Source organism: Artemia sp. Qi Xiang Cuo, chromosome 4 (assembly GCF_049724085.1).
Source record: "Artemia sp. Qi Xiang Cuo chromosome 4, ASM4972408v1, whole genome shotgun sequence".
Lineage (NCBI taxonomy): Eukaryota > Metazoa > Arthropoda > Branchiopoda > Anostraca > Artemiidae > Artemia > Artemia sp. Qi Xiang Cuo.
The window spans coordinates 57,695,954-57,713,958 of NC_142797.1; the positions used below are offsets into that span (position 1 = coordinate 57,695,954).

Here is an 18,005-nt window from a genome sequence, read left to right on the forward strand (position 1 = left end):
GCCGCATAGTGATTTGGTCTGCCACAATAATAGCAATTGAATCTTTTCCTGTATTGCTTGGTAATTTTCCCTTCCTCATGGGGTCTATACCTATTTCTATATATTCTTGACCTGCAACGATTTGCTCAATAATTTTCCTCGGGAGGAGGACGTGGGTGTCCATAATACTTCGTAGTCCAAGTCGTTAAGGATCTAATATCGTAGGATTGGTCGTCAAATGGGGAGGGGTCAGTCCATGGTGGGAAGGTTTGGCCTTCCTCACGCCTTTTTGGTTCACGATTTGGCTCCTCAAAGTTCATCCTCTTCTGTCCCCTTTCATATTTTTTACTTTCTTGGGCTCATGTGTTATTTATTGACATCTGATCAAACCTTTTCATAGCCTCGTCAATTTTTACCTCTGTTTCGACTAGTATTATAGCCTGCTCTAAATTTTCAGGTTTCCGTAATAATATTAGTCTTAATAACTTTTTTGGTAACCCTTGGGTAAAAGTATGTAGTTGTACTTTCTGTACTGTCTCGCAATTTCCGCCTTTCCCTAACTGTAAGCACACAGATCTACAAATTGTTTTTGCATAGTTCCTGATGCTAGTTCAGATATTGAACATGACTACCTCTGTTCTTAGCCTCTCGGAGATGCTTGTCTCTATGAATCTTGTTTTAAAAGATTCAATTAGAGTACTGATGTCCTTGGGCTCTTTTCCCTTAATTGCCTTAAAATATTTAAGGGCGCTTCCCCTTAATCTTGCTGCAACGCATTGCTCTTTGACCTTATCCTCAAACGATTCAGTTAGTTCATCGAAAATTTTTAATTTTTTGATAAACTCATCTAAATCTGAATTTCCCGCGTATTCTGGTATAATTTTTGCAATTTCAAGTACTGTTGATAGGGAAGTCATTTTTTCCTCTGGTAAAGCTATTTTATTTCAATCTACTATTTTTATCTAGCCCTCTCGACCCATTTTTTCCAACGGCCACCAGTTGTTGTAAAGTGTATATTTATGGTATTTGGGTCGTGTTGTTGTAGATGCATTTATTCTACCTTTACAGAGGAGATAAACTCTGGCCCGAAGGTAATTTAACTTTGGTAGCGTGCCTTAGGCTATGACTGGACTAATGAGGCGTACTGATTGGGTATGTTCGAGGGGCTAAAGGTAGATCGTAGAGAGGTTGTCTAAAATACAATACTTTTATGTCATTAACATATATTAATTCCAGATATAGATACTCTACTGGGACTGGCTGTCCCAAGTAGAGCACAAGTCTCAGAAACTACAATAATATATCATAAGATACTTAGACACTTACAATGATAAGACAAGACTCCAAGGTATTTCTAAAAACAACGGACCAGAGGTCAGTCCGGCATAAAGTTAGTATCAGATCTAAATTTAGTTATTAACAGTCCGCCCCTTCCCATAAGATGTATCTTTTATACATTTTTATCAACCACACCTTCCTTTAACCAACCGACGCAAATAGCTAGGAAGTGGTATTTCTCAATTTCCTGTTAAGCAGAAAATTGGCAGGATAAATTCCTTATCTTAATAAAAAGTTGTATTTCTAAACTTCGTATTTGCGTCTTATATATTTTTACTAAATTAATAATTAACTAAATTAGAAAGCTTTACCACACCTACATTTCTGAATTCAAAGACAAATTTCAAGATAACATTTAAACAAAGTCCCTTCAAGTTTTTCATCAAGGCCTGAGTAGTTTGAATCTTTTGTATTACAGGGGCTCTATACCCCTTTAATAGAGAGTAAGTAACCACGCGCTTATCAAGGTCATCCGCTGAGGCACTTGCGAGAGCAATGAACCCTTGCACAATCAATTTGGCAGGTCAAAAGTGTTAGTTGTACAATGATTTAACCTTAAGGCACTTATAAGATCAATAAACTTCGAGTAGGAGCTATAGCTAAGTTGCGTCACAATTTCAACGATTCATTTGAATGCAATAAGTACTGAGAGTCTTATGACTCCTTCCCGCAATGAATTCCACTGGTTTTATGACCCCTCCCCGCAAGGAATGCAGACGGTTTTACGACTCTTGCCCCAAGCCATAGGAAAAAGCTCGTCTATATAAGTATTGGAATCAATGAACTGTTACTTGCACGATTGCGTAAAAATTTCTCTGGCCTCGAGTATTATTGTATGTGATTGTATATCATATATAGTCTTTAGTGTATAATCCACCCCTCCCTACTAGCCATTCTTGAACTTTTGAATTCAATCCAAGGATTTTGAAGGTTCTTCAACGGAAGGTACAGAGCAATATCAAAATTAAAAAGAGCATTTACCGAATTGTATGTGTTTGTATATCATATATCATCATAGGTTAAAAAACCTTACCTATTAGCCATTCTTGAATTTTTAATTCAATCCATATATTATTTTTGAATCTGGACCTTGAGGGGATGGTAAAGAGTAATATCTAAACTAAAAAGAGCATAAACACTGCGTTCGGTGGTTTACGAGCTTTTTTAAATGACATTAGACATACTTTTAACAAATGAGAAATTTGGTTAAGGTATTTCCGGAATACAGAACAGAAATGCTATAAATGCATTTTCATGATCTGTTTTTTAATCATTTTTCTCTCATTAAATTTGCTCTAAATAGACATTAAGGGAACATAAATGAATTAAAAATTTGTTTTATTTGTTAGTAGCATCTGACTACTACTAATAATGATAATGGTATGGTTATCACTTTGAATTTCCAAACTTAATTTTTTTGAACCGATCTTGATATTTTTGGAGAATGAAATGAAAAGGGTTTTCTTTGATTACATTGTTTTTTCCTTTATTTGTTACAGGCACACGTTTTTTAGATAAAGGAGCGTATATTTTTCTTAGCACAATAAGCAAGCGCGCACGCTTATTCAACCCAAAGGAACCTAGCTTAAAATATGTTAAAATAATGCAACCTAGGTAAAAATTCTATTTTGCTGCCATTTATAACTGTGAGGGAATAGATGGCAGCACTTGGGGTAGTAAAAAATATCGTCATCTATTAGCGTAAATGAATGGATGGCAGCAATAGAGGCGTGACCTAACGAAAGGACAGAAGTTGAAACATCTCTCTTCTTTGGGAAAATTCAATACTGATATGTGACTTTTTTCTCATATTTGGAAAAATTCAGAACAGAAGATGAAATTGTTTCTCTTCTTTGGAAAAGTTCGGCACAAAATTAGATTTTTTTTTCTCTTCTGTCGGAAAAATCAGGACAGAAGTGTTACTTTTTCTCTTCCTTGGGAAAATTCAGGACATAAGTGTATCTTGTTTCTCTTCGTTGGGATACTTCAGGACATAAGTTGACATTATTTGTGTCTTCTCTGGATAAATTCAAAACTGAAGTTGAACTTCATTTCTCTTCTTTAGAAAAATTAAGAAGAGAAGTTGATCTTTTTTGCTTCATTGGGAAAATTCAGAAGTGAAGTTTAACTTCTTTTTCTTTTCTTTGGTAAAATTCAGATCCGAAGGGTAACTTTTTTCTCTTCTTTTGAAAAACTCGGAACTGAAGTTGAATTTTTTTTCTTCTTTGGAAAAATTCAGAATATTTGTTAAACTTTTTTCTCTTCATTGGGGAAATTCTGAAATGAATTTTAACGTTTTTTCTCTTCTTTCGGAGGAAACTCGGGACCGAAGGGTAACTTTTTTGTCTTCTTTGGAAAAATTCAGAGCTGAAGGGTAACTTTTTTCTCTCCGTTAGGAAACTTCAGAAGAGAAGTATAACTTTTTTCTCTTCCTTGGGAAAAATGAGGACAAAAGTCAAGCTGTTTTCTCTTCTTTGGAAGAAAAATCCAAAATAAGAAGTATAACTTTATTCTCATCTCTTGGAAAATTCAGAATGGAAGTATAATTTTTTTTCTTCTGTGGAAAATTTAAAAACTGAAAAGTAATATTTTCTGTTCAATGGAAAAATTCAGAACAGAAGCTGAACTTTTTTCTCATCTTTGGGGAAAATTCAGAACTGAAGTTTATCTTTTTTCTCCTCTTTCGAAAAATTCAGAACCAAAGTGTAGCTTTTGTCTCTTCTTTTGGAAAATTTAGAACTGATGAGGAACTTCTTTTCTCTTCTTTGGGAAAACTCAGGACAGAAGTTGAACGTTTTTTCAATTCAAAAATTCAGAGGAGAAGTCAAACTTCGTCTTCACTGTTTAGAGGGAAATCAGAACAGAAATGTTACACTTTCTCTTCTTTGGAAAAATTTAGAACCGAATTTGAACTTTTTTCTCTTCTAGTGAAAAATTCAGAACTGAAGTTGAATTTTATTCTATACTTCAAATCTATAACTATTGCGGGTAATTTAAATCTATAACTATTGCGTAGTAGATGGCAGCATTCTAGGTAGTCAAAACGTGTCATAATCTATGAATGAAAATGAATAGATGGCATCAGTGGGTATATGACCGAATGAAATATTTAAAAATCCTGCAATTCACACTCATTTGTCACTGAGTTTAAAAAATTCAAAAAAAAATCCAAAGCAGCAAGGATTTTTTATTTTTCCACTTTCTTAATTGTAAAGTGACTCTCACACTGCTGATCACAAACGAACTAGCACATAGAAATATTCTGTTCACTTTTAACAAAAAAATACAATATAATAATGACCAGCATACATATAAGTGCCTCTAACAAATAAAGGAGACTACAACCTAATGCAAAGGAACATTCTTTAATGCAATAATGACAAATAAAATATTAAACCTTATTAATATCTTTGAATAAATTTGAATATTGAAAATTTATTCCATAAAAATATTCATCGTTTTCTCTTTTGACAGGGGGGGGGGGATATCCTTTTCAATTACCTCAAAAGGTGTATCTATTGGTATATGATCAATGGCATTAATAGTGTTCACCGGTGATTCGTTTTCGTCGATTTGTCTTTATATTCGTTAGTGATTTTATCTGCCAATTCCCTTTTTATTTTACATACGATTCAATTGCATTGCCCATTACTACATTATTTTTAAATAAGTAGCAGTTCCAACATGTAGATAAAATATAGCTCCTGACATTGCTACTGCAGTATACTTGTCTCAACTATTCAACTATTAGTCTTATGCTTGCATTAACTTTAAGCACTATCATCATAAGCAGCGCGCTACCACTGCCTAAGTAAAGAACGATGTGGGCACAATGTGTTGTTTTTTGGTTCTTTATACCCGGGCACTTCTTATCGAAAGAGTTGTCATAGAAACTTCGAAAAGGCCTCATTCGATTGGAAATTAGAGTGGCTAGTGCCCTTTTTAATAGTCAAAAGTGATTGGAGAGCAACTAGGCCCCCCCACGCCCATCATTCCCAAAAAACACACCCAATCAAAATTTTGAAATATCCATTTTGTTCAGAATAGTTGATTTCCAGATAGAAAATACGTTTTTGAGGAGGACACTCCCCCACAACCCTCAGGGCAAGGGCTTTAAATTATGCCCTGGGGCATATAAGGTTTTTATAGAAGGCGTTGTCGTAGAAAGTTGAATACAGGCTCTTTCGATTGGAAATTCAAAGGCCTAATACCCTTTTTAATAGTCGAAAGTGATTGGAGGGCAACTAGCCCCCCCCCCCCACGCCCATCATTCCCCCAAACACATCCAATCAAAATTTTGAGATGGCCATTTTGCTCAACGTAGTTGATTTCCAGATAGGAAATATGTTTTTGAGGAGGACACTCCCCCACAGCCCTCAGGGCAAGGTTTTTAAGCTATGCCCTAGGGGCATATAAGGTTTTTAAAGAACGCATTGTCGTAGAAATTTCAAAAAAAGCTCATTCGATTGGAATTCAAAGGGGTAGTGCCCTTTTAACAGTCAACTGGAGTGATTGGTGATTGGAGTGATCGAAAGTGATTGGAGGGCAACTAGCCCCCCCCCCCCACACCCATCATTCCCCCAAACACATCTAATAAAAATTTTGAGATAGCCATTTTGTTCAGTGTAGTTGATTTCCAGATAAAAAACATACTTTTGAGGAGGACACTCCCCCATAACCCTCAGGGCAAGGATTATAAGTTATGCCCTGGGGGCATACAAGGTTTTTATTGAAATCTTTGTCGTAGAAACATGAAAAAGGGCTCATTCGATTTGAAATTCAAAGGGCTAGTACCCTTTTTAATAGTCTAATGTGATTTGAGGGTAACTAACCCCCTTCTCACGCCCCCTTTTCCCCAAACACATCCAATCAAAATTTTTAGATAGCCATTTTATTCATCGTAGTTGAAAGTTTTGGAAATTAGGTCTTTAAGGAAGAAAACCCCTCCCCCCACAGTCCTCAGGGCAAGGGTTGTAAGTAATGCTTTTGGGCATATAAAGTTTTTATTGAAATCGTTGTCATGGAAACTTCATAAGGGCTAACTCAATTGGAAGTTGAAAGGGCTAGTGCCTTTTTTAATAGTCGAAAGTGATTGGATAGCGACTACCGCCCCTCTCACGCCCATCATTTTCTCAAACACAGTGAATTAAAATTTTGAGATATCCATTTTGTTCAACGTAGTTGAAAGTTCTGGAAATTAGTTCTTTTAGAATGATAACCCCCTCAGAGCCCTCAGTGCAAGGGTTGTAAGTTATGCCCTGCGGCATATAAAGTTTTTATTGAAAGCGCTGTCATAGAAACTTTAAAAGAGCTCATTCAGTTGGAAATTGAAAGTGGCAGTGCCTTTTTTAATAGTTGTAAGTGATTGGATAATGACTAACTCCCCTCTCACGCCCATCATTTTCCAAAACACATCAAATCAAAATTTTGAAATGTCTATTTTGTTCAACATAGTTGAACGTTCTGGAAATTAGTTCTTTTAGGATGATAACCCCCTCAGAGCCCTCAGTGCAAGGGTTGTAAGTTATGCCCTGCGGGCATATAAGGTTTATATAGAAAGTTGTTGCATAAATCATAGGCAGCACGATCACGCTGCCTAAGTAAAGAACAGGGACACTCGAGAACGAGACAAGAAACGGGGACTAAGTCAAGAGGAGAGCACTCCCCCACAGTCCTTAGAGTAAGGGTTTTAAGTTATATCATGGGGGAATATAAAAACGATGTTGGCACAATGTATTATTTATTAATTTTTTCCTTTAGAGCATGGCACTTCGTATCGAAGACGTTGTCGTAGAAACTTCGAAAAACGCTCATTCAATTGGAAATTGTAGTCACTTGTGCCCTTTTTAATAGTCAAAAGTGATTGGAAGTTGACTAACACCCCTTCCACGCTCACCATTTCCCGAAACACATCCAATCAAAATTTTGAGATAGCCATTTTGTTCAGCGTAGTTGATATCCAAATAGAAGTTATGTTTTTGAGGACTGTCCCGCTTAGGGCAAGCCCTTAGGGCAAGGGTTGTAAGTTTTGCCCTGGGGGCATATAAGCTTTTTTTATAGAAGGCGTTGTCGCAGAAACTTTAAAAAAGGCTCATTTGATTGAAAATTCAAAGGGCTAGTGTCCTTTTTTAATAGTTGAAAGTGATTAGAGGGCAACTAACCCTCCTCTCACGCGCACCTTTTCCCAAAACACATCGAATCAAAATTTTGAGATAACCATTTCATTCAAAGTAGTTTTAAGTTCTGGAAATTAGGTCTTTAAGGATGATAACCCCCCACAGTCCTCAGGGCAAGGGTTGTAAATAATGCCCAGGGGGCATATAAGGTTTTTATATAACGCGTTGTCGTAGAAACTTCAAAAAGGGCTCATTCAATTGGAAATTGAAATGGCTAGTGCCTTTTTTAATAGTCGAAAGTGATTGGAAAGCAACTAACACTCCTTCCAAGCCCACCATTTCCCCAAACACATCTAATAAAGATTTCGAGATTTTGTTCCACGCAGTTCAAAGTTCACTAAATTATACCTTTGAGCAGGACTCTCCCCCCACAGTCGTCAGGGCAAGGGTTATAAGTTATGCCCTGGGGGCATATAAGGTTTGTATTGAAATCTTTGTCGTAGAAACTTAAAAAAAGGCTCATTCGATTGGAAATTCAAAGGACTAGTGCCCTTTTTAATAGTCAAAAGTGATTTGAGGGCAACAAACCCCCCTCTCACGCCCATGTTTTCTCCTAACACATCCAATAAATATTTTAGATAGCCATTTTGTTCAGCGTAGTTGATTTCCAGATAGAAAATATGTTTTTGAGGAGGACACTCCCCCACAACCCTTAGGGCACGGGTTTTAAGTAATGCCCTGGGGGTATATAAGGTTTTTATAGAAGGTCTTGTCGTAGAAACTTCAAAACAGGCTCATTCGATTGGAAATTCAAAGGGCTAGTGACCTTTTTAATATTCGAATGTGATTTGAAGGCAACTAACCCCCCTCTCACGCCCATATTTTCTTCAAACACATCCAATCAATATATAAAAAAACGTGTTTTTTTTCTGCATACCCGGGCACTTCGTATCGAAGCAGTTGTCGTAGAAACTTCGAAAAGGGCTCATTCGGATGGAAATTTGCGTGGCTAGTGCCTTTTTTAATAGTCGAAAGCGATTGGAGGACAACTAGCCCCCCCCATCATTCCCCCAAACACATCCAATCAAAATTTTGAGATAGCAATTTTGTCTAGCGTAGTTGATTTCCAGATAGAAAATATATTTTTGAGGAGGACATTCCCCCACAACCCTCAGGGCAAGGGTTTTAAGTTATGCCCTGGGGGCGTATAAGGTTTTTATAGAAAGAGTTGTCGTAGAAACTTCAAAACAGGCTCATTCGATTGGAAATTCAAACGGCTAGTACCAGTTTTAATATTCGAAAGTGATTGGAGGGCAACTAGCCCCCCCCCCCACCCATCATTATCCTAAACAGATCCAATCAAAATTTTGAGATAGCCATTTTGTTCAGCGTAGTTGATTTCCAGATAGAAAATATGTTTTTGAGGAGGAAACTCCTCCACAGCCCTCAGGGCAAGTGTTTTAAGTTATGCCCCAGGGGCATATAAGGTTTTGATAGAAGGCGTTGTAGTAGAAACTTCAAAAGAGGCTCATTCGATTGGAAATTCAAAGGGCTAGTGCGCTTTTTAATATTCGAAAGTGAGGGGAGGACAACTAGCCCCCCCTGCCCATCATTCACCCAAATACATCCAATCGAAATTTTTAGATAGCTATTTTATTCAACGTAGTTAAAAACTTTGGAAATTAGGTCCATAAGGATGATTAATTAAACAAACTTTCTCCACAAAATAAGTTTTTCAAAGAAAAGTAAAGAAGTCTATTAAACAAAAATGAGCAAAAATAAAATCAAATAATCTACCAAGCATAAAACTACCACAAATCAGCATCAATAAATAAATGAAACCTAAAACGAACAGAAATTACAATAAATAACCGAGTCATACTGGAAACGAGCAGAAATTAACATAAGTTGGGCGCAAAACTCCTATGGCTTCCAAGGCTAGAACAATATTTGCACTTTACTGAAAAAAATATAAATGTTTTTACTTTTGTAACTTTAATAAATCAAATAATTTTAACATTTTTATTACTAAATATCAGTATATGTATATTAAACTGGCAATGCACATTCATTTGTATTTTTCAGTAAAGTGCAAATTTTTCTGGCCTTGGGAAGCCATAGGGATTTTGCGCCCAACTTATGTTAATTTCTGCTCGTGTTTAGTTTGACTCGGTTATTTATTGTAATTTCTGTTCGTTTTGGGTTTGATTTATTTATTAATGCTGGTTTGTGGTAGTTTCACGCTTAGTAGATTATTTGATTTATTTTTGCTCATTTTTTGTTTAAAGAAGTTCTTTACTTTTCTTTGAAAAACTCATTTTGGGGAAAAAGTTTTTTTTAATTAATCTCTGAAAATGTTACTCTGTCATGTCCTCTGTCAGTAGATTTGAATTTTTCCGGTAGTCCAAATATCCCCCTATATTTGTACTAAATCTCTTTTTCCTATTATTTTGTTTTAAGTTGTGTCTTAGACTTTGGATGTCCTGGGCCATGATTACTCATGGAATATTTAGTGCCATTGAATAGAAAATAGAGCAGACTACAGAATGTCACTGGCTAAGAACTTATATAGGACATAGAAGTAGAGAGAAAAGAACAAATAAAAATTTTGCTAACGAAGAAAAAACAGTTCCGTCGTAAAAAAAAGATCTAAAATAAAAGAATCATAACATCGTAATGGATAGACTTTTTTTTAATTTAATAGTGCCACACAGAATATAATATCTTATTATTATCATTTACACATGAAAAAAATCCATAAAATCTTTTCTTATCTCCATTGCACAATATAACTAATATCACATCCATCGACTAGGATCCCAACTAATATTGTTATTTCTGTAATTTCTAATGGATGACTTTCCATCAATTTCCATCGTGTTACTCATCATCCATTCCGAAAAAAATCTGACTTCATTCACTGGATTATGTATTATATGAGGATGCTTTGGGCACTTGAATTCTGTCAAATTTTAAAGATGGATATCCTCCTTACACTTCTTCAACAGTAACTTTTCATATAATACTCTAAAAAAGTTCACAAAATTCAAAGTAATAACCATACCATTATCATTGTTAGTAGTAATAAGTCGGACAAAAACAATTATTTTGGTATTCATTCATTTTCCCTCACTGTGTATTTAGAGGAAGGAAAATGGAAGAAGAATGATTGAAAAAACAGATGAGAAAATTTATTTATAGCATTTCTATTTCGTATTCCGAAAATATCATAACCAAATTTCTTTTATTAATTATGTTTAATGTCATTTGAACACATGAAAAAAAATTGAAAAAAATTCCAAGTTAAAAAGAAACAAAAAAAGATGGAAGAATTTCCAAGTAAAAAAAAACAATTAAAACATTTCTAAGTTCAGAAAAAAGAAATTTTATTTTTCTATAAGAAAAATCGCTACTAAAATTTGTATATCATCCTCATTTCATATTTCGAATATATCATAGGTGAATTTCTTTTGTTATAAGTTTATTTAATGTCATTTAAAGAAAGACTGAAAAAGTTTTCTAAGTTAAAAAAAAAATTATAAATTCAAAAAAATTTTCTAAGTTCAAAAAATGTTAAGAATCAAAATTAAATAAGATTTATCTCAAGGGCTAAGCTCGTAAGCCACCTGAAGGCAGTGTTTATGGTCTTTTTAGTTTGATTTTGCTGTTTACAATCCCCTCAAGGTTCAGGACAAAAATAATATATGGATTGAATTAAAAAGTTCAAGAAAGGCTAGCAGAAAGGTTTTTTAAAACAAATGTTGATATATGATATAAAAACATATACAAATCGGTAAATGCTCTTTTTAGTTTTGATATTGCTCTTTACCTTCTTCTGAAGGTCCAGATTCTATCCATGGATAGAATTCAGAAGTTTAAAAATGGCTAGTAGGGAGGGGTGTTTTTTTTAAATAAACATGATATATTATGTACAATCACATACAATTCAATGGCATAACTTTAGTAGAAAAATATCGCCATCAATGACTTTTGTTAGCTAGATGGCAGCACTGGGGGAAATGCCATTAAACCATCTTCGTGATTTTAATCCACTAGAGAAGAAAATAGTAGTGCCTATGGGGGTGGTCAGACGATTAAAAGGATACTACGTATTTAATTGTTAATTTATATTGTGATATGTGAAGGTTTTTATCAGTTTTTTTCATATTTTATACCCACACTCAAGGCCAGAGAAATCGGTTGCGCATTGAAAATGGTAAGCAAAAAAAGACCACACCCAATCGGAAGCAATTATAGTTACCTAACAAGATAATCTACATGAAATTGTTACACAATAGCTCAAGTAACAATTCATTAACTCAAATAGTCACGCAATATGGTTTTTCCTATACCCGTCCAATAATTCATTGCGCAACTAACACTCAAGGACAGAGAAATCTGTTACGCTGTCGCGCAAGTAACTGTTCGTTGAGTCCAATAGTTACACAGCCATTTTATTCCCATGGCTAGGGAGAGGAGTCTTAAAACCATCTGAATTCAGTGTGGGGAGGGATCATAAGACCGGTAGATTTCATTGCCGGGAGGAGTCATAAGACTCTCAGTATCTATTGCATGCAAACTAATCGTGGAAATTGTTACGCATGTTAGCTCTAACCATACTCGAAGTTCATTGATCTTCCAGTTGCCTTAGGGCTAACCCATTGTGCAACTAACAGTCAAAGCCAGAGAAATCGATTGTGCAAGAGTTCATTGACCCTCAAGATACCTTAGGGTTAAATCATTGCGCAACTAACATTCAAGGCCAGACAAATCGATTGTGTAAGAGTTATATGCTCTTTCAACTCCTTTAGGGGATGGCCTTGACAAGCGAGGGCTCACTTTCTATTAAAGGAACATAGGGTCCCTGTAATCCAGACGACGCACACTACTGGCCTGATGCATAATGTAAAGAATCGTGGCTAATTGAAATTTAAAATCCAAAAGTGAGGATCTTCATTTTTTCCTCCTTGCTTTGTCTCTTCTTTATTATACTATCTATTAGCTAAATTTGATAGCTATTGCTAATTAAAACGCCCCTCAAATATTCCGTGATCAAGATACTCTGGGGAACGACTTCTAAGAAACATATCAACTAATAAAATAACTGTTTCTTTTATCTTATAATGGGGGCATGAGGGTGAGTTTTGACATTGTTTATTTTAAATTGATCTTATATATATTGATAAAAACAATCGAATTTATCTTTTATTAACAGACTATTCGAAAAAGATAGCTTTTTCTCCTCCTCCAATAGTGAGTTTTTATTTGTTATTATACTTTTTTGAATGATCAAAGGACTCACAGGAGCACAAAAGGAAGATAAAAAATAATATGTATTTATTAAATTGACTTCTAAAACCAAAAATATAAGGAGTAAATAAACCACCAAAGCATACTAAAATATACCGAAAATATACCACCAGAATTACCGATTTCACTGTGACATCAATATCTGTACTTGCTAAAGTTTTATCCTTTAGTAAATCAAATGCTTTTATTTTTGTTTTATTTAAGTATCTATTTCCTTTTTTTACATCACAAATTGTGAACACAAAACAGAACATTGAAGCTACAGAGAATTAAATTCTGCTCTAAGCGATGATTTTTTAAATTTCTTAATAAGAAATGGATTTTTTAATTTTTAATCGGATTTTTTAATTTTCACTTTTGATTCCAGTTTAAAATTTTAATTTTTAAACTGAATTTTCTAACAAGAATCATACGTTCCTAAAAGTAGCAGAAATCCAGTCACTAGCCATTATACCGATTTTAAAAAAACTCGCAAATTATTACCTGACAGAAAAGGGCAAAGGTTGTTATTAGTTATATGGATTTTGGAAAAACATAGATTTTTTATCCGAACAACCTTTCGGTTAAAACTTTTGTAAAACTAAGGTCTTATATGTAAGTTCTTTTGGAAAATTAGAGAATAAGTTCAATGGTCCTGAACAGCATCATGGCCAAAACCGATTTTAAAACTGGGGGAAACGTGAAAACTATTTTTGAGGATTTCAAATTCATTTTGGGTATCTTTCATCTATCTTTCAGTGGAACCAAAATCCAAAGGGTTGTCCACTTTATGCCACCTCTTTTACATCTCGGAGCAATACAAGCGCCTCACAGATCTGCTACTCATGGCACAGTCCGTGCAACGCTTGGCACAGTTTCACCACACCTGGAAAACTTTTGTTGCGATTTTACGCGCCACCTGTTCTAACTTATTTCTCAGATTTGGCGATCCCTCGTCAAAATCTAGTTTTGTAAATGGTTTCATATGAAATACGTGCCTTTAATTTTTAGTGTATAATGATTACTGTCCATTATGAAAATAGTATTATCCCTATCGGGTTTTCGGAAAATTTGTTCTTTATTCTATTTTAGTTATAAAATAATTTTTGTGTGATTTCTTGAGTTTTTTTTCAAGTTTGCTCTTGTCAACAATGTTACACTGTCCCCGCTCAAGTTCTTGTGAAACTTTTCTTATAATAAATCTTATTAATTTTTTACCTATCTCGTAAGGCCGAAATTAAAAAATTTTTCTTCTGAAGTGTTCTGGTTTTTACACGGCAGACCAAAATATTTTTGTTTATAGGCGTGTGTCATATTCATTTATCAGACGTCATTTTCTTACGGAAGAATTCAACTGATCTCTTATTTATTCTAGGAGCTAATAACAACACTGTACATTGGATTTCTTGGTTTGATTTTTTCTTCGTACTTTGTTTATTTAGCAGAAAAAGATGCACAAGTGGAGGATAAGTGCCATCCCAACGTTACAGAAAAAAGTGGGTTCAATAGCTATGCAGATGCCTTATGGTGGGGAGTGGTGAGTTGATAGTCCTTTTTTTTCTTATTTTGGTTCTCAAATTAGTTCTACACCGCACATTGAATTTGAAAGGTGATACAAAAAGGTCGTTAATTAGAATAAATAGCTCTTATGAAAGTACTAAAAAAAATCTTTGGCTTAAAGAGCGAGGTATTGACCAAGGGGCAAACCCAATTATATGCGTTATAATTTCTGTTCGTTTTAAGTTTTGACATTGGTCCTTGCTTTCAGTTGAAAAACTTTCTTTTTATTTAATTTCTAATCGTTTTTTAAATAATGCTGGGAAATCCGGTGCCCCCTTCATAGCAATGTCCCTTCACCCATGGAAAGATCCTCCCACATAACCCCCGACCTCAGAAAATACTTTTTAGAGGCTCTTAGCAAAAGCTCAATTTCGAAAAGTTAATATAAGAAAACATGTTAATCGCCTAACTTTGAAGTACCAAGAAAATCAAAATAAACGCATTTTTCAGCACGAACGATTGATCGGATCGATACACAAATTTTGATTAACGTTTCTTGGATGCCCGAACATTTCTTTTACGAACAGTTAGTTTTTTATTTCAGCTGAGAAGCACAATACAGTTTCTCGAATTTGTCGACTCTTCTGTAAATACCTGTATGGATAACACAACACATTTTGAATCAGTCGGGCAGGGCTAATCTTTTGACAGAATGAACTTTAAGTAAACATTTTCTACGAAACGAGTTTTTCAGAGAAAAGTAAAGAGTCATATTGAAACCTAAGACGATCAGGAATGAAGACATATAATAGTCCGAACTAAAATTACCATGCCCAAACCGTACAAAATTTCCAACCGAAATTTCATGTTAAAAATGAAAAAACAAGTTTTTGAAAAGAAAGTGTAGAGCTAGATTGAAGCTCAAAGCGAAGCGAAATTATCCTATACATGAGAGGGTTAACCTTCTCTTAACTATGTTAATTAAAATTCACAGAAATTAATGTAAAAATGTGTTTTCAAAAAAGTTTTTCAAAGGAAAAGTAAAAAGGTTTATTGAACCTAAGCTTAACGGAAATAATCATAAAAAAATTCAAACCTAAAACGAAAAGAATAGCTATGAAGAACAAACGAAACCCAAAATGAACAGAAATCCAAATTAATAATCATTATTTCAATTGAAAACGAACATCAACTAATTTTAAAATATGTTTTAAAAACGGTTTTTCAAAGAAAAGCAAAGAACTATACTAAAACCTATCAGAGGCAACGCTGTAGCGTTGCCTATAGTAAAGGCCATACGGCTCCAATGTTTTATTATTATTTATTATTAATTTTTTCCCAGAGGCACTTTATATGGAAGGGGTCGTCGTAGAAGCTTCAAAGGGGGCTCATTCAATTGGAAATTGAGAATTCTAGTGCCCTTTTTAATAGTCGAAAGTGATTGGAGGGCAACTAGCCCCCCCACGCCCATCATTCCCCCGAACACATCCAATTTAAATTTTGAGGTACCCATTTTGTTCGGCGTAGTTGATTTCCAGATAGAAAATATGTTTTTGAGAAGGACATTCCCCCACAATCCTCAGGGCAAGGGTTTTAAGTTATGCCCTGGGGGCATATAAGGTTTTTATAGAAGGTGTTGCCGTAGAAACTTCAAAGCAGGCTCATTCGATTGGATATTAAAGAGCTAGTGCCCTTTTTAATAGTCGAAAGCGATTGGAGTGTAACTATCCCCCCGCCCCCCCCGCCCATGATTTCCCCAAACACATCCAATCAAAATTTTCAGATAGCCATTTTGTTCAGCGTAGTTGATTTCCAGATAGAAAATATATTTTGAGGAGGATACTCCCCCACAACCCTCAGGGCAAGGGTTTTAAGATAGAACATGTATTTTTGAGGAGGACCCTCCCACACAACCCTCAGAGCTAGGGTTTTAAGTTATGCCCTGGGGGCATATAAGGTTTTTATAGAAGGTGTTGTTGTAGAAACTTCAAAACAGTCTCATTCGATTGGAAATTAAAGGGCTAGTGCCCTTTTTAATAGTAAAAATGATTGGAGGGCAACTAGCCCCCCCCCACGCCCATCATTCCCCCAAACACAGCCAATAAAAATTTTCAGATGGCCATTTTTTTTAGCGTAGTTGATTTCCAGATAGAAAATATATTTTTGAAGAGGATACTCCCCCACAACCCTCAGGGTAAGGGTTTTAAGTTATGCCCTGGGGGCATATAAGGTTTTTATAGAAGGCGTTGTCGTAAAAACTTCAAAACAGGCTCATTCGATTGGAAATTATAGTGCTAGTGCCCTTTCTAATGGTCAAAATTGATTGGAGTGTAACTAGCCTCCCTCCCCCCCCCACGCCCATCATTTCCCCAAACACATCTAATCAAAATTTCATATAGCCATTTTGTTCAGCGTAGTTGATTTCCAAATAGAAAATATATTTTTGAGGAGGACATTGCCCCACAACCCTCAGGGCAAGGGTTTTAAGTTATGCCCTGGGAGCATATAAGGTTTTATGGAAAGTGTTGCCGTAGAAACTTCAAAACAGGCTTATTCGATTGGAAATTAAAGGGCTAGTACTCTTTTTAATAGTCAAAAATGATTGGAGGGCAACTAGCCCCCCCCACGCCCATCCGCCCCCCAAATACATCGAATCAAAATTTTAAGACAGCGAGTTTGTTCAGCGTAGTTGATTCCTAGATCGAAAATATATTTTGAGGAGGATACTCCCCCACAACCCTCAGGGCAAGGGTTTTAAGTTATGCCCTGGGAGCATGTAAGGCTCTTATAGAAGGTGTTGTCGTAGAAACTTCAAAACAGGCTCATTCAATTGGAAATTAAAGGGCTAGTGCCCTTATTAATAGTCGAAAGTGATTGGAGTGTAACTAGCCCCCTCCCCCCCCACCCCCATCATTTCCCCCAACACATCCAATCAAAATTTTGAGATAGCCCTTTTGTTCATCGTAGTTGATTTCCAGATAGAAAATTTATTTTTGAGGAGGACACTCCCCCACAACCCTCAGGGCAAGGGTTTTAAGATATGCCCTGGGGGCATATAAGGTTTTTATAGAAGGCGTTGTCGTAGAAACTTCAAAACAGGCTCATTCGATTGGAAATTAAAGAGCTATTGGAGTGTAACTAACCCCCCCCCCCCCCGCCCATCATTTCCCCAAACACAGCCATTTTGTTCAGCGTAGTTGATTTCCAAATAGAAAATATGTTTTTGAGGAGGACACTCCCCCACAACCTTCAGGGCAAGGGTTTTAAGATATGACCTGGGGGCATATAAGGTTTTTATAGAAGGCGTTGTCGTAGAAACTTCAAAAAAGGATCATTCGATTGGAAATTCAAAGGGATAGTGCCCTTTTTAATATTCGAAAATGATTGGAGGGCCAGTAGCCCCCCCCACACCCATCATTCCCACAATCACATCCAATCAAAATTTTGAAATAGCCATTTCGTTCAGCATAGTTGATTTCCGGATAGAAAATATATTTTTGAAGAGGACAATCCCCCACAATCCTCAGGGCAAGGGTTTTAATTTATGCCTTGGGGGCATATAAGGTTATTATAGAAGGCAGTGTCGTAGAAACTTCAAAAAAGGACCATTCAATTGGAAATTCAAAGGGCTACTGCCATTTTTAATAGTAGAAAATGTTTTGAGGCCAACTAACCCCCCTCTAACGCCCACCTTTTTTCCAAACACATCTACTCAAAATTTTGAAACAGCCAGTTTATTAAGCGTCGTTTTAAGTCCTGAAAATAAGGTCTTCGAGGATGACA

At 35.6% G+C, this 18,005-nt stretch overlaps 1 protein-coding gene across 1 annotated transcript in view; it reads left to right on the forward strand.

Moving 5' to 3' along the window:
* LOC148953274 (potassium voltage-gated channel subfamily KQT member 1-like) overlaps positions 1 to 18,005 on the forward strand; it is a 271,309-nt gene that overhangs the window by 126,521 nt on the left and 126,783 nt on the right. Inside the window, exon 3 of the mRNA XM_089087598.1 lies at positions 14,098 to 14,259. Coding sequence (XP_088943724.1) covers positions 14,098 to 14,259 — 162 coding nt within the window. The remainder of the gene's footprint in view (positions 1 to 14,097; positions 14,260 to 18,005) is intronic.